This window comes from Petromyzon marinus, unplaced genomic scaffold, assembly GCF_048934315.1.
Source record: "Petromyzon marinus isolate PM22_M1 ecotype Great Lakes invasive population unplaced genomic scaffold, UKy_Petmar_22M1.pri1.0 PM_Scaffold_173, whole genome shotgun sequence".
Classification (NCBI taxonomy): Eukaryota; Metazoa; Chordata; class Hyperoartia; order Petromyzontiformes; family Petromyzontidae; genus Petromyzon; species Petromyzon marinus.
Genome location: NW_027423139.1, coordinates 72,501 through 96,031, shown reverse-complemented (window position 1 = coordinate 96,031; position 23,531 = coordinate 72,501). Strand labels below are relative to the sequence as shown.

Here is a 23,531-nt window from a genome sequence, read left to right as displayed (position 1 = left end):
AATCACCCACCCAACCACGCACTCACCCACCCACCCAACCAAACCATCCACCCACTCACCCAACTTCTCAACCACTCACCCACTCACCCACCCACCCACTCACCCACCCAACCACCCACCCACCCACCCAGCCACCTAGCCACTCACCCACCCAAGCACCCACCCAACCACGCACTCACCCGCCCACCCAACCACTCACCCAACCATCCACCCACTCACCCAACCTCTCACCCACTCACCCACTCACCCACCCACCCACTCACCCACCCACCCACCCACTCACCCACCCACCCACCACTCAACAACAGAATTCGCGATGGAGAATCCAAGTGCTCGGGCTTTTGCCATCGACTCTCTGCTAAGTTCGTGCGGGGTCCGAACCGCCAGCCCGGCACCAACTCCTTGCGACTCTGACAACAACAACAACAACAACCACAACCACAACCACCACAACAACAACAACAACAGCAGCAGTAGCAGCAGCAGCAGCAGCGGCGGCGGCGGCGGCGGTGGCGGTGTCGGCGGTGTCGGCGGCTGTGTCGGTGTTGTCATGGAAGAGCACAGCTGCTGCGAGGATAGCCCAGTCTCATCTCCACGTACCCCTTGCGACGAAGACATCGCTGGCCACTTAGGAGCAGCAGCAGCAGGAGGTGCTGCTGCTGCTGCTGCTGCTGCTGCTGTTGCCGGTGGACACCACTCAACAACAACAACAACAACAACCACCACAGCTACAACCGCAGCTGCTGCTGCTGCTGCTGCTGCGGCTGCAGCTGCTGCTGCTGCTGCCATGGTCGGTTTCGCGGCCCTCAAACCGTCGCTGGTGGCTGCGCAGGGCCCCACGAGTCGCGTGGTCACCTCGTCGTTCCTCATCAGAGACATCCTCGGAGACACGAAGCCGTCGGCGACTTGCGCTCCGTACGCGTCCGGTGGCGGCTGCCTCGCGCCTGCACGTGGCGGTGGCCTGGGACACGGTGGAGGGGTGCAGGCCGGTGGTGGCGGTGGTGGCGGTGGTGGCGGTGGTGGTGGCGGTGGTGGTGGCGGTGGGCACGTTGGGGTCTACAGGGAGCTGACGGCACCTTCGGGATTGGTGATGCAGGCGCCCAACGCCGAGATGATGGCGATGATGCACGGCGGTGATGGTGCGGACTCGGATTGTAAAGGTGAGTTCGGGTTGTGAGATTGTGAGTCCTGGTTTGTGAGGTCTGGGATTGTGAGATTGTGGGTTCTGGGATTGTGAGTTCTGGGATTGTGAGATTGTGAATTCTGCGTTGTGTGTTCCAAGTTTTAAGATTGTGAGTTCTGGGTTGTGTGTTCTAGGTTGTGAGATTGTGTGTTCTGGGTTGTGAGATCTGGGTTGTGAGATTGTGTGTTCTGGGTTGTGTGTTCCAAGTTTTAAGATTGTGAGTTATGGGTTGTGAGTTCTGGGATTGTGAGATCTGGGTTGTGAGTTCTGGGATTGTAAGTTCTGGGTTGTGAGTTCTGGATTGTGAGTTCCAAGCTGTAACTTCTGGGCTGTGAAATTGTGTGTTCTGGGTTGTAAGTTCTGGGTTGTAAGATTGTGAGCTCTGGGTTGTGAGATTGTGAGATCTGGGTTGTGAGATCTGGGTTGTGAGTTCTAGGCTTTGAGATTGTGTTTTCTGGGTTGTGTGTTCTGGGTTGTGAGTTCTGGGTTGTGTGTTCTGGGTTGTGAGATCTGGGTTGTGTGTTCTGGGTTGTGAGATCTGGGTTGTGAGTTCTGGGTTGTGTGTTCTGGGTTGTGAGTTCTGGGTTGTGTGTTCTGGTTTGTGTGTTCTGGTTTGTGTGTTCTGGTTTGTGTGTTCTGGGTTGTGTGTTCTGGGTTGTGAGATCTGGGTTGTGAGATCTGGGTTATGAGTTCTGGGTTGTGAGTTCTGGGTTGTGAGATCTGGGTTATGAGTTCTGGGTTGTGAGATTGTGAGATCTGGATTGTGAGATCTGGGTTGTGTGTTCTGGGTTGTGAGTTCTGGGTTGTGAGATTGTGAGATCTGGGTTGTGAGCTCTGGGTTGTGTGTTCTGGGTTGTGAGTTCTGGGTTGTGTGTTCTGGGTTGTGAGATTGTGTGATCTGGGTTATGAGTTCTGGGTTGTGAGTTCTGGGTTGTGAGTTCTGGGTTGTGAGATTGTGAGTTCTGGGTTGTGTGTTCTGGGTTATGAGATTGTGAGATCTGGGTTGTGAGATCTGGGTTGTGAGTTCTGGGTTGTGAGATTGTGTGATCTGGGTTGTGAGTTCTGGGTTGTGAGTTCTGGGTTGTGAGTTCTGGGTTGCGAGATTGTGTGTTCTGGGTTGTGAGATCTGGGTTGTGTGTTCTGGGTTGTGCCTTGAGTTGTAGACGTTGAGAGTTTTGAGGGTTGCAATGGTTGCGAGCGCCAACGTCGCTCGCACGTCAGATCGTGGAGCGCGTGAATGTGGCCAGGTGCCGCGCTGATGGGAATCGAGTTGAGGGTGTGGGTGGGTGAGTGGGTGGGTGAGTGGGTGGGTGAGTGATGGTGTGAGCGAGCGAGTGAGCGAGTGAATGAATGGGTGAGTGTGTGAGTGAGTGAGTGACGGAGTGAGAGGGTGAGCGGGTGAGTGGGTGAATGAATGGATGAGTGAATGTGTGAGTGAGTGAACCGGTGAGTGAGTGTGTGAGTGAGCGGGTGAGTGGGTGAGCGAGTGAGTGACGGAGTGAGTGGCTGAATGGGTGAATGAATGGGTGATTGAGTGAGTAGGTGACCGAGCGAGTGAGTGGGTAAGTGAGTGAATGGGCGGGTTAGCGAGTGAGCGGGTGAACGAGTGAGTGAGCGAGTGAGTAGGTGAGTGAGTAGGTGAGTGAGTGAACGGATGAGTGGGTTAGCGAGCGAGTGGGTGAGTGGGCGGGTGAGTGAGCGGGTGAATGGCTTAGCGAGCGAGTGGGCAAGTAAGTGGATGAGCGGGTTAGCGAGTGACCGAGTGAGTGGGTGAGTGCGTGGGTGAGTGAGTGGGTTAGCGAGCGAGTGAGTGGGTGAGTGAGTGAACGGATTAATGAGTTTGCGGGTGAGTGAGGGGGTGAGCGGGTGAGTGAGTGAGTGGGTGAGCGGGTGGGTGAGCGAGTGGGTGAGCGCGTGGGTGAGCGAGTGAGTGAGCGGGTGAGCGAGTGGGTGACCGGGTGGGTGAGTGGGTGGGTGAGTGGGTGAGTGGGTGAGCGGGTGGGTGAGCGGGTGGGTGAGCTGGTGGGTGAGTGAGTGGGTTAGCGAGCGAGTAAGTGGGTGAGTGAGTGGGCGAATGGGTTAGCGAGTGACCGAGTCAGTGGGTGAGTGAGTGAACGGATGAATGAGTTTGCGGGTGAGTGAGTGGGTGGGTGAGTGAGTGGGTGAGCGGGTGAGCGGGTGATCGGGTGGGTGAGCGGGTGGGTGAGTGAGTGGATGAGCGGGTGAGTGAGTGAGTGGGTGAGCGGGTGGGTGAGCGGGTGGGTGAGCGGGTGAGTGAGTGGGTGAGCGGGTGAGCGGGTGGGTGAGCGGGCGGGTGACCAGATGGGTGAGCGAATGTGTGAGCGGGTGGGTGAGCGGGTCAGCGGGCGGGTGAGCTGTTGGGTGAGCATGTGGGCGAGCGGGTGGGCGAGCGGGTGGGCGAGCGGGTGGGCGAGCGGGTGGGTGAGCGGGTGGGCGAGCGGGTGGGTGAGCGGGTGGGCGAGCGGGTGGGTGAGCGGGTGGGCGAGCGGGTGGGCGAGCGGGTGGGCGAGCGAGTGGGTGAGCGGGTGGGTGAGCGGGTGGGTGATTGCCGGGCTAATTTGAGGCTGAGCAATCAAATTCGTTTGTCTGCGTCGGATATTGCATGTTTTTTAAAAAGACAAAAATCGCTTCAATCGTTAGAACTAAAGCCCCCAGTCTCTTATGGATCAGTCAAAGTGGTATCTGTCGTTGTTGCAAGCGTTATTGACTGTGTATATATATACACGTGCTTAGATGTGTGTGTGTATATTTGTGTATTTGTGTGTATGTATGCGTGTGTATATGTGTGTGTGTCACTGTGTGTGTATATGTGTGTGTCACTGTGTGTGTGTCACTATGTGTATATATGTGTGTATATGTGTGTGTATATATGTGTGGGGAGCGGTGTGGGTGTATATATGTGTGTATATATGTGTGTATATATGTGTGGGGAGCGGTGTGTGTGTGTGTGTCACTGTGTGTGTGTGTCACTGTGTGTGTGTGTCACTGTGTGTCACTGTGTGTGTCACTGTGTGTGTGTCACTGTGTGTGTGTCACACAGTGACCTTCATATCGCTGCCGCTCGCTTACAGCACTTGCCCCTACAGTCTGCTCGTTTGCAGGGACATATTAACGTGTGTATATATGTGTGTGTATATATGCGTGTGTCACTGTGTGTGTCACTGTATGTGTGAGTGTCACTGTGTGCGTCACTGTGTGTGTGTGTGTCACTGTGTGTGCGTCACTGTGTGTGTCACTGTGTGTGTCACTGTGTGTATATATGTGTGTATATGTGTGTGTGTGTTTGTGTGTGTATATATGTGTGGGGAGCGGTGTGTGTGTGTCACTGTGTGTGTCACTGTGTGTGTCACTGTGTGTGTCACTATGTGTATATATGTGTGTATATATGTGTGTGTGTGTTTGTGTGTGTATATATGTGGGGGGAGCGGTGTGTGTGTCACTGTGTGTGTCACTGTGTATGTGTCACTGTGTGTCACTGTGTGTGTGTCATTGTGTGTGTTACTGTGTGTGTGTCACTGTGTGTCACTGTGTGTGTATCACTGTGTGTGTCACTGTGTGTGTGTCTCATTGTGTGCACACTCTGTGTGTATATATGCGTGTGTCACTGTGTGTGTCACTGTGTGTGTGTGTATATATATATGTGTATATAGGTGTGTGTCACTGTGTGTCAATGTGTGTGTGTGTCACTGTGTGTGTGTCACTGTGTGTATATATGTGTGTGTATATGCGTGTGTGTATATGTGTGTGTCACTGTGTGTGTCACTCTGTGTGTGTGTGGGGAGCGGTGGTGCAGCGATTAGCGCTATGCTGCGCTACGAACCCATTCACCACCCAAGTTCGATTCCCGATCACGGCCACCAGCACCACCACCCAATGCCAGCGATTATCTGAACGTGGTCCTGGGCCTCCCATAGGTTGGTTCAGCCTCAAATGAGTACCTGGTGCGGTGGATAAAAACATCGCCACTAGGGAGACAAAGGCGGTCGGGCGTGGTGCTGGCCACCCACCCCCTCGTGTACCGTTCCGGCCTTCATAGGTGCTCGCTAACAGCACTTGCCCCTACAGTATGTTAAGGCTACATAGGGGATTTTTGTCTTTGTAGTTGTGTGACTGTACATGCTAGAAATATGTTTATGCGTGTGTATATGTTGGGATATGTGTGTGTGTAGTGATACGTATATGTATAGTTATATATATCTGTGTGTGTAGCGATACGTGTGTATGTGTGTGTAGTAATATATGTATGTGTAGCGATATGTATATGTGTGTGTGTGTAGTATGTGTAGTGATATATATGTGTGTGTAGCGATACGTGTGTATGTGTGTGTAGTAATATATGTATGTGTGTAGCGATATGTATGTGTGTGTGTAGTATGTGTAGTGATATATATATATTTGTGTGTGTAGCGATATGTATATATGTGTGTAGTATGTGTAGTGATATATATATATATATATTTGTGTGTGTGTAGCGATACGTGTGTATGTGTGTGTAGTAATATATATGTGTATGTGTGTATGTGTGTAGCGATATGTATATGTGTGTGTGTGTAGTATGTGTAGTGATATATATGTGTGTGTAGCGATACGTGTGTATGTGTGTGTAGTAATATATGTATGTGTGTAGCGATATGTATATGTGTGTGTGTGTAGTATGTGTAGTGATATATATATTTGTGTGTGTAGCGATATGTATATATGTGTGTAGTATGTGTAGTGATATATATATATATTTGTGTGTGTGTAGCGATACGTGTGTATGTGTGTGTAGTAATATATATGTGTATGTGTGTATGTGTGTAGCGATATGTATATGTGTGTGTGTGTAGTGATATATATTTGTGTGTGTGTGTAGCGATACGTGTGTATGTGTGTGTAGTAATATATGTATGTGTGTAGCGATATGTATATGTGTGTGTAGTATGTGTAGTGATATATATATTTGTGTGTGTAGCGATATGTATATATGTGTGTGTATGTGCAGTGATATATATTTGCGTGTGTAGCGATACGTGTGTATGTGTGTGTGTAGTAATATATGTGTGTGTGTAGCGATATGTATATGTGTGTGTGTAGTATGTGTAGTGATATATATATATATTTGTGTGTGTGTAGCGATACGTGTGTATGTGTGTGTAGTAAAATATATGTGTATGTGTGTAGCGATATGTATATGTGTGTGTCGTGATATGTGTGTGTGTGTAGCGATATGTGTGTGTAGTGATATATATGTGTGTGTAGTGATATGTGTGTGTAGTGATATATACATGTGTGTGTGTAGTGATATGTGTGTAGCGATATATGTGTGTAGCGGTGTGTGTGTAGCGATATGTGTGTATAGTGATATATGTGTGTAGCGGTGTGTGTGTAGCGATATGTGTGTGTGTAGCGGTGTGTGTGTAGCGGTGTGTGCGTAGCGGTGTGTGTGTATAGTGATTTATGTGTGTGTAGCGATATGTGTGTGTAGCGGTGTGTGTGTAGCGATATATGTGTGTGTGTGCAGCGATATGTATATGTGTGTGTTGTGATGTGTGTAGTGATGTGTATATGTGTGTATAGCGATATTTACGTGTGTAGCGATACGTGTATGTGTGTGTGTGTAGCGGGACGTGTGTGTGTGTAGCGATACGTTTGTGTGTGTAGCGATACGTGTATGTGTGTGTGTGTAGCGATACGTGTGTGTGTGTAGCGTTACGTGTGTGTGTGTGTGTATAGCGATACGTGTATGTGTGTGTGTAGCGATACGTGTGTGTGTGTGTAGCGATACGTGTGTGTGTAGTGATATATGTGTGTGTAGCGATATTTGTGTGTGTAGCGATATGTATATGTGTAGTGATATGTATATATATGTGTGTGTGTAGTGATATGTATATATGTGTGTAGTGATATGTATATATGTGTGTGTGTAGTGATATGTATATGTGTGTGTGTGCAGTGATATGTATATGTGTGTGTGTGCAGTGAAATGTATATGTGTGTGTATTGATATGTATATATGTGTGTGTGTGTAGTGATGTGTATATATGTGTGTGTAGTGATATGTATTTGTGTGTGTGTAGTGATGTGTATATGTGTGTGTGTGTAGTGATGTGTATATATGTGTGTGTGTAGTAATGTGTATGTGTGTAGTGATGTGTGTATGTGTGTGTGTATGTGTGTAGTGGTGTGTGTGTGTGTAGTGATGTGAGTATGTGTATGTGTGTAGTGATGTGTGTGTAGGTGTGCGTGTGTGTGTGGGGAGCGGTAGTGTAGCGGTTAGCGCTACGCTGCGCTATGAACCTGGCGACACGGGTTCGATTCCCGCTCACGGCCAACACCAGTGACGATTATCTGAACCGGTCCCGGGCCTCCCCTAGGTCGACTCAGCCTCAAATGAGTACTCGGTGCGGTGTGTAAACATCGCCACTAGGGAGACAAAGGCGGTCGGGCGTGGTGCTGGCCACCCACCCCCTCGTGTATCGTTCCGGCCTTCATAGGTGCTCGCTAACAGCACTTGCCCCTACAGTCTGTTAAGGCTACATGTTTGTTTTGATCTTTGCGTGTGTGTAGTGATATGTGTATGTGTAGTGATGTGTGCATGTGTGTGTGTATGTGTGTATGTGTGTGTATATGTGTGTGTGTATGTGTGTGTGTAGTGATGTATATATGAGTGTGTGTGTAGTAATGTGTATGTGTGTAGTGGTGTGTGTGTGTGTAGTAATGTGTAGTGATGTGTATATATGTGTGTGTGTAGTAATGTGCATGTGTGTAGTGGTGTGTGTATGTGTGTAGTGGTGTGTGTATGTGTGTAGTGATGTGTGTATGTGTATGTGTGTAGTGGTGTGTGTATGTGTGTAGTGATGTGTATGTGTGTAGTGATGTGTGTATGTGTGTGTGTGTAGTGGTGTGTGTATGTGTGTAGTGATGTGTATGTGTGTCCGTGTTTTGCACCCTTGAGTGGTAGACGATTATCCGAACCGGTCCCTGGGCCTCCCCTAGGTCGACTCGGCCTCAAATTAGTTCCCTGGTGCTGTGTGTGTATTAAACATCGCCACTGGGGGAGACAAAGGCGGCCGGGCGTGGTGCTGGCCACCCACCCCCTCTGTGTGTGCCCACAGTGGCGGCAGCCTTCATGGGGTGCTGCTACTCGCTAACAGCACTTGCCCCGACAGCCTGTTAGAGGCTACACGGGGGACCTTTGTCTGTGTCTGTGTGTGAGGTTCTAGCTAACAGCACTTGCCCCTACAGTCTGCTAAGGCTACACGGGGGATCTTTGTCTGTGTCTGTGTGTGAGCTACTCGCTAACAGCACTTGCCCCTACAGCCTGTTAGAGGCTACACGGGGGACCTTTGTCTGTGTGTGTGAGATACTCGCTAACAGCACTTGCCCCGACAGTCTGTTAGAGGCTACACGGGGGACCTTTGTCTGTGTGTGAGATACTCGATAACAGCACTTGCCCCGACAGCCTGTTAGAGGCTACACGGGGGACCTTTGTCTTTGTGTGAGTTTCTGCTACTCGATACCAAGAGCACTTGCCCCAACAGTCTGTTAGAGGCTACAAGGGAGATATTTGACGTTGTATGTATATGCTATATATATGTGTGTGTGTAGGATTACGTGAATGTGTGTGTAGGGGTGTGTGTGTGTAGGGGTGTGTGTGTGTAGGGGTGTGTGTAGGTGTGTGTGTTGGTAGGGGTGTGTGTGTGTAGGGGTGTGTGTGTGTAGGGGTGTGTGTGTGTCTAGGTGTGTATGTGTAGGGGTGTGTGTGTAGGGGTGGGTCTGGCTGTGTGCAATGAGCGGTAGTGTAGTGGTTAGCGCTACGCTGCGCTATGAACCTGGCGACCCGGGTTCGATTCCCGCTCACGGCCAACACCCAGTGACGATTATCTGAACCGGTCCTGGGCCTCCCTTAGGTCGACTCAGCCTCAAATGAGTACCTGGTGAGATGTGTAAACATATCAGCTATAAAGGGAGGCACGGCCTTTATAGGTGCTCGCTAACAGCACTTGCCCCTACAGTCTGCTAAGGCTATATGGGGGATCTTTGTGTGGCAATGATGTGGCTGTGGGAATCGATCTCGGGTCGCTAGCGCATTAACCACTACACTACGACCACTAACAACCACCACCACTACCATCACCACCACCGCGACTACCACCACTACCACCATCACCACTACCACCATCACCACTACCACCACTACCACCATCACCACTACCACCACTAACAACCACTACCACCACTAACAACCACTACCACCATCACCACTACCACCACTACCACCACCACCACCACTACTGCTACCAGTACCACTACCACCACTACCATCACCACCACCACTACTGCTACCAGTACCACTACCACCACTACCATCACCACCACTACCACCACTAAAAACCACTACCAGCACTACCACCATCATCACCACTACCACCATCACCACTACCACCACTAACAACCACTACCACCACCTACAACCACTACCACCATCACCACTACCACCACTACCACCACTAACAACCACTACCACCATCACCACTAACAACCACTACCACCACCGCCAGTACTGCTACCAGTACCACTACCACCACTACCATCACCACCACCGCTACTGCTACCACTAATACCACCACTAACAACCACCACCACCATCACCACTAACAACCACTACCACCATCACCACTACCACCACTAACAACCACAACCACCACCACCACTAACAACCACTACCACCATCACCACTACCACCACTAACAACCACAACCACCATCACCACTAACAACCACTACCACCATCACCACTACCACCACTAACAACCACAACCACCATCACCACTAACAACCACTACCACCATCACCACTACCACCACTAACAACCACAACCACCATCACCACTAACAACCACTACCACCATCACCACTACCACCACTAACAACCACAACCACCATCACCACTAACAACCACTACCACCATCACCACTACCACCACTAACAACCACAACCACCATCACCACTAACAACCACTACCACCATCACCACTACCACCACTAACAACCACAACCACCATCACCACTAACAACCACTACCACCATCACCACTACCACCACTAACAACCACAACCACCATCACCACTAACAACCACAACCACCATCACCACTAACAACCACAACCACCATCACCACTAACAACCACTACCACCATCACCACTACCACCACTAACAACCACAACCACCATCACCACTAACAACCACAACCACCATCACCACTAACAACCACAACCACCATCACCACTAACAACCACAACCACCATCACCACTAACAACCACAACCACCATCACCACTAACAACCACTACCACCATCACCACTACCACCACTAACAACCACTACCACCATCACCACTACCACCACTAACAACCACAACCACCATCACCACCACTACCACCATCACCACTACCACCACTAACAACCACTACCACCACTTACAACCACTACCATCATCACCCCTACCACCACTAACAACCACAACCACCATCACCACTAACAACCACTACCACCATCACCACTACCACCACTAACAACCACAACCACCATCACCACTAACAACCACAACCACCATCACCACTAACAACCACTACCACCATCACCACTACCACCACTAACAACCACAACCACCATCACCACTAACAACCACTACCACCATCACCACTACCACCACTAACAACCACAACCACCATCACCACTAACAACCACTACCACCATCACCACTACCACCACTAACAACCACAACCACCATCACCACTAACAACCACAACCACCATCACCACTAACAACCACTACCACCATCACCACTACCACCACTAACAACCACAACCACCATCACCACTAACAACCACTACCACCATCACCACTAACAACCACTAACAACCACAACCACCATCACCACTAACAACCACAACCACCATCACCACTAACAACCACTACCACCATCACCACTACCACCACTAACAACCACAACCACCATCACCACTAACAACCACTACCACCATCACCACTACCACCACTAACAACCACAACCACCATCACCACTAACAACCACTACCACCATCACCACTACCACCACTAACAACCACAACCACCATCACCACTAACAACCACTACCACCATCACCACTACCACCACTAACAACCACAACCACCATCACCACTAACAACCACTACCACCATCACCACTAACAACCACTAACAACCACAACCACCATCACCACTAACAACCACAACCACCATCACCACTAACAACCACTACCACCATCACCACTACCACCACTAACAACCACAACCACCATCACCACTAACAACCACTACCACCATCACCACTACCACCACTAACAACCACAACCACCATCACCACTAACAACCACTACCACCATCACCACTACCACCACTAACAACCACAACCACCATCACCACTAACAACCACTACCACCATCACCACTACCACCACTAACAACCACAACCACCATCACCACTAACAACCACTACCACCATCACCACTACCACCACTAACAACCACAACCACCATCACCACTAACAACCACTACCACCATCACCACTACCACCACTAACAACCACAACCACCATCACCACTAACAACCACAACCACCATCACCACTAACAACCACTACCACCATCACCACTACCACCACTAACAACCACAACCACCATCACCACTAACAACCACTACCACCATCACCACTAACAACCACTAACAACCACAACCACCATCACCACTAACAACCACAACCACCATCACCACTAACAACCACTACCACCATCACCACTACCACCACTAACAACCACAACCACCATCACCACTAACAACCACTACCACCATCACCACTACCACCACTAACAACCACAACCACCATCACCACTAACAACCACTACCACCATCACCACTACCACCACTAACAACCACAACCACCATCACCACTAACAACCACTACCACCATCACCACTACCACCACTAACAACCACAACCACCATCACCACTAACAACCACTACCACCATCACCACTAACAACCACTAACAACCACAACCACCATCACCACTAACAACCACAACCACCATCACCACTAACAACCACTACCACCATCACCACTACCACCACTAACAACCACAACCACCATCACCACTAACAACCACTACCACCATCACCACTACCACCACTAACAACCACAACCACCATCACCACTAACAACCACTACCACCATCACCACTACCACCACTAACAACCACAACCACCATCACCACTACCAACCACTACCACCATCACCACTACCACCACTAACAACCACAACCACCATCACCACTAACAACCACTACCACCATCACCACTACCACCACTAACAACCACAACCACCATCACCACTAACAACCACTACCACCATCACCACTACCACCACTAACAACCACTACCACCATCACCACTACCACCACTAACAACCACAACCACCATCACCACTAACAACCACTACCACCATCACCACTACCACCACTAACAACCACTACCACCATCACCACTAACAACCACTACCACCACCACCACTAACAACCACAACCACCATCACCACTAACAACCACTACCACCATCACCACTACCACCACTAACAACCACTACCACCATCACCACTAACAACCACTACCACCATCACCACTACCACCACTAACAACCACTACCACCATCACCACTACCACCACTAACAACCACAACCACCATCACCACTAACAACCACTACCACCATCACCACTACCACCACTAACAACCACAACCACCATCACCACTAACAACCACTACCACCATCACCACTACCACCACTAACAACCACTACCACCATCACCACTACCACCACTAACAACCACAACCACCATCACCACTAACAACCACTACCACCATCACCACTACCACCACTAACAACCACAACCACCATCACCACTAACAACCACTACCACCATCACCACTAACAACCACTACCACCATCACCACTACCACCACTAACAACCACAACCACCATCACCACTAACAACCACTACCACCATCACCACTACCACCACTAACAACCACAACCACCATCACCACTAACAACCACTACCACCATCACCACTACCACCACTAACAACCACAACCACCATCACCACTAACAACCACTACCACCATCACCACTACCACCACTAACAACCACAACCACCATCACCACTAACAACCACTACCACCATCACCACTACCGGTACAGCCGCTGTCTTCATGTCTCCAGTTTCACAAAACCCGTATTAACCGGTTCTCAGTCGGTTACCGGTTATGCCGGTAACCGGTTACCGGTCATATATATTAAAAAAAGGTTTTATACATACGTGATTTTAAACCACCATACTATAGGGTATTTGTATTCATACGCGTCACATACTAAAGTATGTGTGTATCTATATTAACACGTACCAAGCTGTGTGTATCTATATTAACACGTACCATGCTGTATGTGTATCTATATTAACACGTACCAAGCTGTGTGTGTATCTATATTAACACGTACTAAGCTGTATGTGTGTATCTATATTAACACGTACCAAGCTGTATGTATCTATATTAACACGTACCATGCTTTGTATGTATCTATATTAACACGTACCAAGCTGTGTGTATCTATATTAACACGTACTAAGCTGTATGTATCTATATTAACACGTACCAAGCTGTGTGTATCTATATTAACACGTACCAAGCTGTATGTATATCTATATTAACACGTACCAAACTGTGTGTATCTATATTAACACGTACCATGCTGTATGTGTATCTATATTAACACGTACCAAGCTGTATGTATCTATATTAACACGTACCAAACTGTGTGTATCTATATTAACACGTACCATGCTGTATGTGTATCTATATTAACACGTACCAAGCTGTGTGTGTATCTATATTAACACGTACCATGCTGTATGTATCTATATTAACACGTACCATGCTGTGTGTATCTATATTAACACGTACCATGCTGTATGTGTATCTATATTAACACGTACCAAGCTGTATGTGTATCTATATTAACACGTACCATGCTGTGTGTATATCTATATTAACACGTACCATGCTGTGTGTATCTATATTAACACGTACTATGCTGTATGTATCTATATTAACACGTACCAAGCTGTATGTGTATCTATATTAACACGTACCAAGCTGTATGTATCTATATTAACACGTACCAAGCTGTATGTGTATCTATATTAACACGTACCAAACTGTATGTATCTATATTAACACGTACCAAGCTGTATGTGTATCTATATTAACACGTACCAATCTGTGTGTATCTATATTAACACGTTACAAGCTGTATGTGTATCTATATTAACACGTACCAAGTTGTATGTATCTATATTAACACGTACCTAGCTGTATGTATCTATATTAATACGTACCATGCTGTATGTATCTATATTAACACGTACCAACCTGTATGTATCTATATTAACACGTACTAAGCTGTATGTATCTATATTAACACGTACTAAGCTGTATGTATCTATATTAACACGTACCAAGCTGTATGTGTATCTATATTAACACGTACCAAGCTGTGTGTATCTATATTAACACGTACCATGCTGTATGTATCTATATCAACACGTACCATGCTGTATGTGTATCTATATTAACACGTACCAAGCTATGTGTATCTATATTAACACGTACCAAGCTGTATGTGTATCTATATTAACACGTAACAAGCTGTGTGTATCTATATTAACACGTACCATGCTGTGTATGTATCTATATTAACACGTACCAAGCTGTATGTATCTATATTAACACGTACCAAGCTGTGTGTATCTATATTAACACGTACCATGCTGTGTGTATCTATATTAACACGTACCATGCTGTGTATGTATCTATATTAACACGTACCAACCTGTATGTATCTATATTAACACGTACTAAGCTGTATGTATCTATATTAACACGTACTAAGCTGTATGTATCTATATTAACACGTACCAAGCTGTGTGTATCTATATTAACACGTACCATGCTGTATGTATCTATATCAACACGTACCATGCTGTATGTGTATCTATATTAACACGTACCAAGCTGCATGTGTATCTATATTAACACGTACCAAGCTGTATGTGTATCTATATTAACACGTAACAAGCTGTGTGTATCTATATTAACACGTACCATGCTGTGTATGTATCTATATTAACACGTACCAAGCTGTATGTATCTATATTAACACGTACCAAGCTGTGTGTATCTATATTAACACGTACCAAGCTGTATGTATCTATATTGACATGTATCAAGGTATGTGTGTATGTGTGTGTGTATGTGTGTGGGTGTACGTGTGTTTACGTGTGTGTGTACGTGTGTGTGTGTATGCGTGTTTGTGTGCGTGTGTACGTGTATATGTGTGTGGGTGTACGTGTGTATGTGCACTTACCCCTACAGCCTGTTAGAGGCTACACGGGGGATCTTTGTCTGTGTCTGTGTGTGAGGCGCTAGCTAACAGCAATTGCCCCTACAGCCTGTTAGAGGCTACACGGGGGATCTTTGTCTGTGTCTGTGTGTGAGGCGCTAGCTAACAGCACTTGCCCCTACAGCCTGTTAGAGGCTACACGGGGGATCTTTGTCTGTGTCTGTGTGTGAGGCGCTAGCTAACAGCACTTGCCCCTACAGCCTGTTAAGGCTATACGGGGGATCTTTGTCTTTGTGTGTTTGTTTGTGTTGATTGAGAGCAAATTCGCAACATTTACGAAGTGTGATCGTGGTGGGCTGGGGGAGGGGCTAAGGCGAAGTTGCCTGTCGAGATTCAACGAATGTGGCTCATCATTACCATCATCATCACCATCATCATCACCATCATCACCATAATCATCACCATCATCATCACCATCATCACCATCATCACCATCATCATCACCATCATCACCATCATCATCACCATCATCATCACCATCATCATCACCATCATCACCATCATCATCACTATCATCATCCATCATCATCATCACCATCATCACCATCACCATCATCACCATCATCATCACGATCATCATCATCACCATCATCATCACCATCATCACCATCATCATCATCCTCATCCATCATCATCACCATCATCACCATCATCATCACCATATCATCATCCATCACCATCATCACCATCATCATCACCATCATCATCACCATCATCACCATCATCCATCACCATCATCATCCATCATCACCACCATCATCATCATCATCACCATCATCATCACCATCATCATCACCATCATCACCATCATCCATCACCATCATCATCACCATCATCACCATCATCATCACCATCATCATCACCATCATCACCATCACCATCATCACCATCATCATCACCATCATCACCATCACTGTAGTCGTGTTCAGCGTGTGGACATTTCGAGCAGACAGCCTCCACCACCCCCCAACAACCCATCACTTTGGTGGTGGTGATGGTGGTGGTGATGGTGGTGATGGTGGTGATGGTGGTGGTGATGGTGGTGATGGTGGTGATGGTAATGGTGGTGGTGATGGTGGTGGTGATGGTGGTGGTGGTGGTGATGGTGGTGGTGGTGATGGTGGTAGCAATGGTGGTCGTGGTGATGGTGGTGATGGTGGTGGTGATGGTGGTGGTGGTGATGGTGGTGATGGTGGTGGTGATGGTGGTGGTGATGGTGGTGGTGATGGTGGTAATGGTGATGATGGTGGTGATGGTGGTGATGGTGGTGGTGATGGTGGTGACGGTGGTGTTGATGGTGATGGTGGTGATGGTGGTGATGATGATGGTGGTGATGGTGGTGATGGTGGGGATGGTGATGGTGGTGATGGTGGTGATGGTGGTGATGCTGATGGTGGTGATGGTGATGATGGTGATGATGGTGGTGATGGTGGTGATGGTGATGGTGGTGATGGTGATGATGGTGATGATGGTGGTGATGGTGGTGGTGATGGTGATGATGGTGATGATGGTGGTGATGGTGGTGGTGATGGTGGTGATGGTGTTGATGGTGGTGATGGTTATGATGATGATGGTGGTGATGATGGTGATGATAATGATGATGGTGATGGTGGTGATGCTGATGGTGGTGATGGTGGTGATGGTGGTGATGCTGATGGTGGTGATGGTGATGATGGTGATGATGGTGGTGGTGATGGTGGTGATGGTGATGATGGTGGTGATGGTGGTGGTGGTGATGGTGGTGATGGTGGTGATGGTGGTGGTGTTGATGGTGGTGATGGTGGTGATGGTGGTGGTGGTGATGGTGGTGATGGTGGCGATGATTCGTAACGTGGACAGAGAGAGACAGAGAGAGAGAGAGACAAGGAGGCAGAGAGAGACAGAGAGAGACAGAGAGAGACAGAGAGAGAGAGACAGAGAGAGACAGAGAGAGAGACAGAGAGAGAGACAGAGAGACAGAGAGAGAGACAGCGAGAGAGACAGAGAGAGACAGAGAGAGACAGAGAGATAGAGAGAGAAAGAGAGAGACAGAGAGAGAGAGACAGAGAGACAAAGAGAGAGACGCCAAATCTACAGCAGCAGCAGCAGCAGGCATCGTCAGGGTCGGTATCGAACCCACGACCTCCTGCATACCAGGAGAAGTAATCAACATCTCATAGTCACAGCAACGCCAACAATCTGTTGGGGATCGTTATCTCTGCCTTTGTTGTGTAGATATATGTGTGTGACTGTGTGTGACTGTGTAACACACAGTCACACACAATCATACACACACACACACACAGTCCGGCAAAACAACCCCCTACCTCCTCGCGGTGCCGGACGGGCAACTCTGTCGTGGACAGTGCTGTGGGGGGAGGGCCAATTCCGATTGGCTCCTCCTCTCATGGCGTCTGTGACCACCACAGGGGCTAAACGGGGGCTCTGGACGGGTGCGAGGGGCTGGTAACCCCTCCACCTTCAAAAATTTACCACTAAACCATGACTCAAATATGTAACTAATAAGCTTGTGCCGGAGGACGTCTATGATGTCTCCTGGCCAAATCCCAGTTGGCGGAGACAGGAGATTGAATCTCTACCCTCGGGGCTCCTCCAGAAACAACGAAAAGCCACTTCGTGTGGCCACGTGGAATGTTCGAACGCTCACTGCGGAGGAGAGTCTGCCAATCCTCTGTCGGGAGCATAACCGGTACCGCCTGGATCTATGTGATATTCAGGAGGTCCGGTGGACCGGTTCTGGCTCCTGCCACCATGAGGGGTGGACAGTCCTCTACTCGGGGCAGCAGACTACCAAACAACAAGATGTGGCTCTTCTTATGAACAAAAGAATGAAGGGGGCGTGGGAGCGTGGCGGTGAGGTGTGGGAAGCTATAGGTCCCAGGCTATTTGGGCTCGCCTTCCCATCAACCGGAGGTGAGGAGTGGTGGTCGTGGTTACTTATGCCCGCACCGAAGACGAACATCCGTGGAGGGTTGTAGGCAAAGCCGATGAGTCAGATGCCTTCTATGACCTCCTGTCACAGGTGCTGGCTAAAGTGGCCCCTCGGGATAGAGTCATCTTGTTGGGTGACTTCAATGCCCGAGTTGGTCATGATACTGGCATCTGGTCTGGAGTGATTGGAGGGCATGGGCAAGATCAGCTCCATAACAACGGTAGCAGGCTGCTAGATTTTTGTGCAGCCCATGGGCTTGTAATTACCAACACGCTGTTCCGGCATTGGCGCATCCACACAACATCGTGGATGCATGCCGGGTCCAAGCAAGAACATCTGCTGGACTACATAGTGACGGACCAGCGGATGCGAGCCCGTGTCCTTGACACCAGGACCTACCGTGGAGCTGATCTGCCCTCTGACCATCGACTAGTCATCTGTAAAATGCGCCTGCCATTCTTCCACTCCGGTGGTGGGTGTACACCCAGGACCCCATTCCAACTTAAAGTGGCCTGGTCTCAGTTATCTGATGAAAGTTGCAAGCGAGAATTTCATCATCGCTTGCGGCTAGGGTTGGCATCGTCCCCCACTCCTCGTGATGTCGAGGGTAAATGGGCGAGGTTTAGGACTGTGACTCATGCAGCTGCAATGGCTGCTTTGGGTACGTGGTTCAGACCTCGCCAGAGACCCTGACTGACAGAGGAGGTGTTCAGGATGGTTGAGAAAAAGCGACAGGCCCACTGTCATCAGCTACAGAATCCCACGTCAGAGAATGAGGAGGCTTTCCGCAGCCTTCGCTCGGAGCTTCGGAGAGCCGTGAGGCGCTGCAAGGATGGGTGGTGGTCGCGGGTTGCTGAGGAGATGGAGTCTGCCTCAGTGGCCCGCGATCACAAATCTCTATTTAATTCCATCTAAAAAGTAACCTGCAGCACCACACCTATTACCATCATTAGGGGGAAAAACGGTGATCCAATCTCCGACCCCCAGGAACAGGTTTGCAGATTTGCTGAGCATTTCTGTAAGGTCCTGGGGAAGGGCAATTCCCTCAGCCAGGAAAACATCGTGGCACAAAGTGGGGATGACCCTGCTGATGCTGCAGTGCTTCAAATATTGGAAGAAGTCACCCCCTGTGAGTGGCTGGCTGAGGTGCCATTTGTTGAGGAAGTACTGAAGGCGATCCGGAGTCTGAGACCAGGAAAGGCACCGGGTATAGATGATCTCCCAAGCGAAATGCTGAGGGAGGGTGGCGTTTGTGCACAGACTGCCCTATATGACATCATAACAATAGTCTGGACCAATGGATGGGTTCCGCAGGATAGGAAGGATGCCCTGGTGGTCCCCCTCTTTAAGAAGGGGGACCGCACAGACTGTCACAACTACAGGGGCATCTCACTCCACAGTGTGCCGGGAAAGGTCTTGGCAAGGATTATTCAACACCGCCTTGCCAGGCACGCTGAGGAGAGGCTTGCGGAGCCCCAATGCGGTTTTAGAAAAGGACAGTCCTGCACAGATGCCATATTTTCTTTCCGTCTGCTACAGCAGAGGTGTAGGGAATTCCAGCAAGACCTACATCTCTGCTTTATTGACCTGGTCAAGGCCTATGATACCATCAGTAGGCCTGGGCTCTGGGTTGTTCGTGCTTTTGGAGTCCCTGACCCTCTGCTCACGATCATTAAGGACCTTCATGATGGTGAGCGGGCCCGGGTAAAACTACGTGGCCGGGAGTCATAGCCATTCCCTGTACACCTTGGGGTGCGACAGGGATGTCCTCTGGCTCCCACATTATTTAACATCTATTTTGACCACGTAGTTCGTGAAGCCTTCAATAGCTGTACCGGGGAAATCTCCATATGGTACAGATATAATAGGAGGCTGACCGATGCTCGGGTGCGGTCAAGGGATGGCTCCCTATTGGTCAACCACGTTATGTATGCTGATGATTTGGTAATAGCTGCTCAGTCAGAGGAGGAGTTGGAGACGCTGCTGCTGAGACTGGAGCGTGCCACTAAGAGGTGGGGCCTTACCATCAGCCCCACCAAAACTAAGCACCTGCCTGGGTATTTTGTACCATGAGACACTCCACCCCCACAACTCCCAATCGGTGATGGGGCAGTTGTGGAGAGAGTGGAGAGTTTCCCATACCTGGGCAGTGTGCTTATGACTGGCTCCAGTTTAACAGCAGAGGTCTCACTCCGAATCAGTCGAGCGGCAATATCTTTTTATCGGTTGCGTAACGCTGTGTGGAAGCTACCTGGTCTGTCGCTCTGCACTAAGCTTCAGGTCTTCTCGGCCACGTTCATTCCCTCCCTTCTCTACGCTTGCGAAACGTGGACCCCCCTAATGGAACATCTTCGCCGGTTAGAAACATTTAGGCTGGCCTGCCTACGATCCATCCTGGGTTTAACCAGACTGGATTGTGTGAGGAGCTCACAAATCCTTGAAAGATCTGGGCAAGGTCCCATCGGTGAGCTCCTCCGGCGGGCAAGGCTGCGATGGCTGGGTCATGTAGCCCGCATGCCCAGCCACCGCATGCCGAAACAGCTTTTGTTCGGCCGGATCGAGGGGGCTAAACGGGCGCGGCACGGGCTAGAGAAGAGATGGAGTGATGTGGTACAGGAGGACGTGGAGCTGAGTGGACTTGCCGATGACTGGTACCAGCGGTGTCAAGATCGGCCTCTGTGGAGGAGGCTCGTGAAGGATGCTACTGGGCAGTTGGAGGTAGTCGCCCTCCAACAACAACGGAGGGCGGAGGAGCGACGCTCACAACAACGAGCGGAGCGCCGGGTGGCTAAAGCACAGCAGGTTGGCACAGTAGGTGGCACAGGTGGTGCATCAGCCAGTCATCTCAGTCAGTCGACCCGTGGCACCTGGGTCTGCCCCGTGACCTCCTGCTAGCGGGCGTTCGACACTTCACGTGGCCTCAGGGTGCACATAGCCTGGCACAAGCGTCGTGGTGACGTCACCGCCACTTAGTGGCGAATGGCGGTTGTTGTTGTTGTTGTGTGTGACTGTGTGTGTGACTGTGTGTGTGTGACTGTTTGTGTGTGTGACTGTGTGTGTGTGAGACTGTGTGTGTGTGTGATAGTGTAGCGATAGTGTAGCGGTTAGCGCGCTGCGCTATGAACCTGGCGACCCGGGATCGATTCCCGCTCACGGCCAACACCAGTGACGATTATCTGAACCGGTCCCGGGCCTCCCCTAGGTCGACTCAGCCTCAAATGAGTACCTGGTGCGGTGTGTAAACATTGCCACTAGGGAGACAAAGGCGGTCCGGCGTGGTGCTGGCCACCCACCCCCTCGTGTACCGTTCCGGCCTTCATAGGTGCTCGCTAACAGCACTTGGCCCTGCTATCCTGCTATCTGTTAAGGCTATATGGGGGATCTTTATCTTTGTGTGTGTGACTGTGTGTGACTGTGTGTGACTGTGTGTGACTGTGTGTGTGTCTCACCCGTCACGAACCCGTGCTATCCAATTACCCACACTTCACTAAAATATTCAGCAGGTGTAATTACTGTGACTGTGTGTGTGAATGTGTTTGTGACTGTGTGTGTGACTGTGTGTGTGTGACTGTGTGTGTGTGACTGTGTGTGTTTGACTGTGTGTGTGTGACTGTGTGTGTGTGACTGTGTGTGTGTGACTGTGTGTGTGTGACTGTGTGTGTGTGACTGTGTGTGTGTGACTGTGTGTGTGTGACTGTGTGACTATGTGACTGTGTGTGTGTGTTTGTCGATGCCCGGGTGCGGTCAAGGAATGGCTCCCTATTGCTCAACCACGTTATGTATGCCGATGATTTGGTAATAGCTGCTCATTCAGAGGAGGAGTTGGAGACGCTGCTGCTGAGACTGGAGCGTGCCACTAAGAGGTGGGGCCTTACCATCAGCCCCACCAAAACTAAGCACCTGCCTGGGTATTTTGTACCATCGGACACTCCACCAACTCCCAATCGGTGATGGGGCAGTTGTGGAGAGAGTGGAGAGTTTCCCATACCTGGGCAGTGTGCTTATGACCGGCTCCAGTTTAAGAGCAGAGGTCTCACTCCGAATCAGTCAAGCGGCAATATCTTTTCATGGGTTGTGTAACGCTGTGTGGAAGCTACCTGGTCTGTCGCTCCGCACTAAGCTTCAGGTCTTCTCGGCCACGGTCATTCCATCCCTTCTCTACGCTTGCGAAACGTGGACCCCCTTAATGGAGCATCTTCGCCGGTTCGAAACATTTAGGCTGGCCGGCCTACGATCCATCCTGGGTTTAACCAGGCTGGATTGTGTGAGGAGCTCACAAATCCTTGAAAGATCTGGGCAAGGTCCCATCGGTGAGCTCCTCCGGCGGGCAAGGCTGCGATGGCTGGGTCATGTAGCCCACATTCCCAGCCACCGCATGCCGAAACAGCTTTTGTTCGGCCGGATTGAGGGGGCTAAGCGGGCGCTGTACGGGCTAGAGAAGAGATGGAGTGATGTGGTACAGGAGGACGTGGAGCTGAGTGGACTTGCCGATGACTGGTACCAGCGGTGTCAAGATCGGCCTCTGTGGAGGAGGCTCGTGAAGGACGCTACTGGGCAGTTGGAGGCAGTCGCCCTCCAACAACAACGGACGGCGGAGGAGCGACGCTCACAACAACGAGCGAAGCGCCGGGTGGCTAAAGCACAGCAGGTTGGCACAATAGGGGGCACAGGTGGTGCATCAGCCACTCATCTCAGCCATCTCAGTCAGTCGACCCGTGGCACCTGGGTCTGCCCCGTGACCTCCTGCCAGCGGGCGTTCGACACTTCACGTGGCCTCAAGGTGCACATGGCCTGGCACAAGCGTCGTGGTGACGTCACCGCCACTTAGTGGCGAATGGCGGTTGTTGTTGTTGTGTTACTGTGTGTGT

General features: G+C 49.7%; 1 protein-coding gene across 1 annotated transcript in view; it reads left to right on the top strand.

Moving 5' to 3' along the window:
- The first annotated feature begins 1,030 nt into the window (after nt 1–1,030).
- The window catches only part of LOC142922791 (uncharacterized), a 65,565-nt gene continuing 43,064 nt past the window's right edge, over nt 1,031–23,531 (top strand). The window contains exon 1 of the mRNA XM_076063729.1: nt 1,031–1,160. Coding sequence (XP_075919844.1) covers nt 1,091–1,160 — 70 coding nt within the window. The 5' untranslated portion in view covers nt 1,031–1,090. The remainder of the gene's footprint in view (nt 1,161–23,531) is intronic.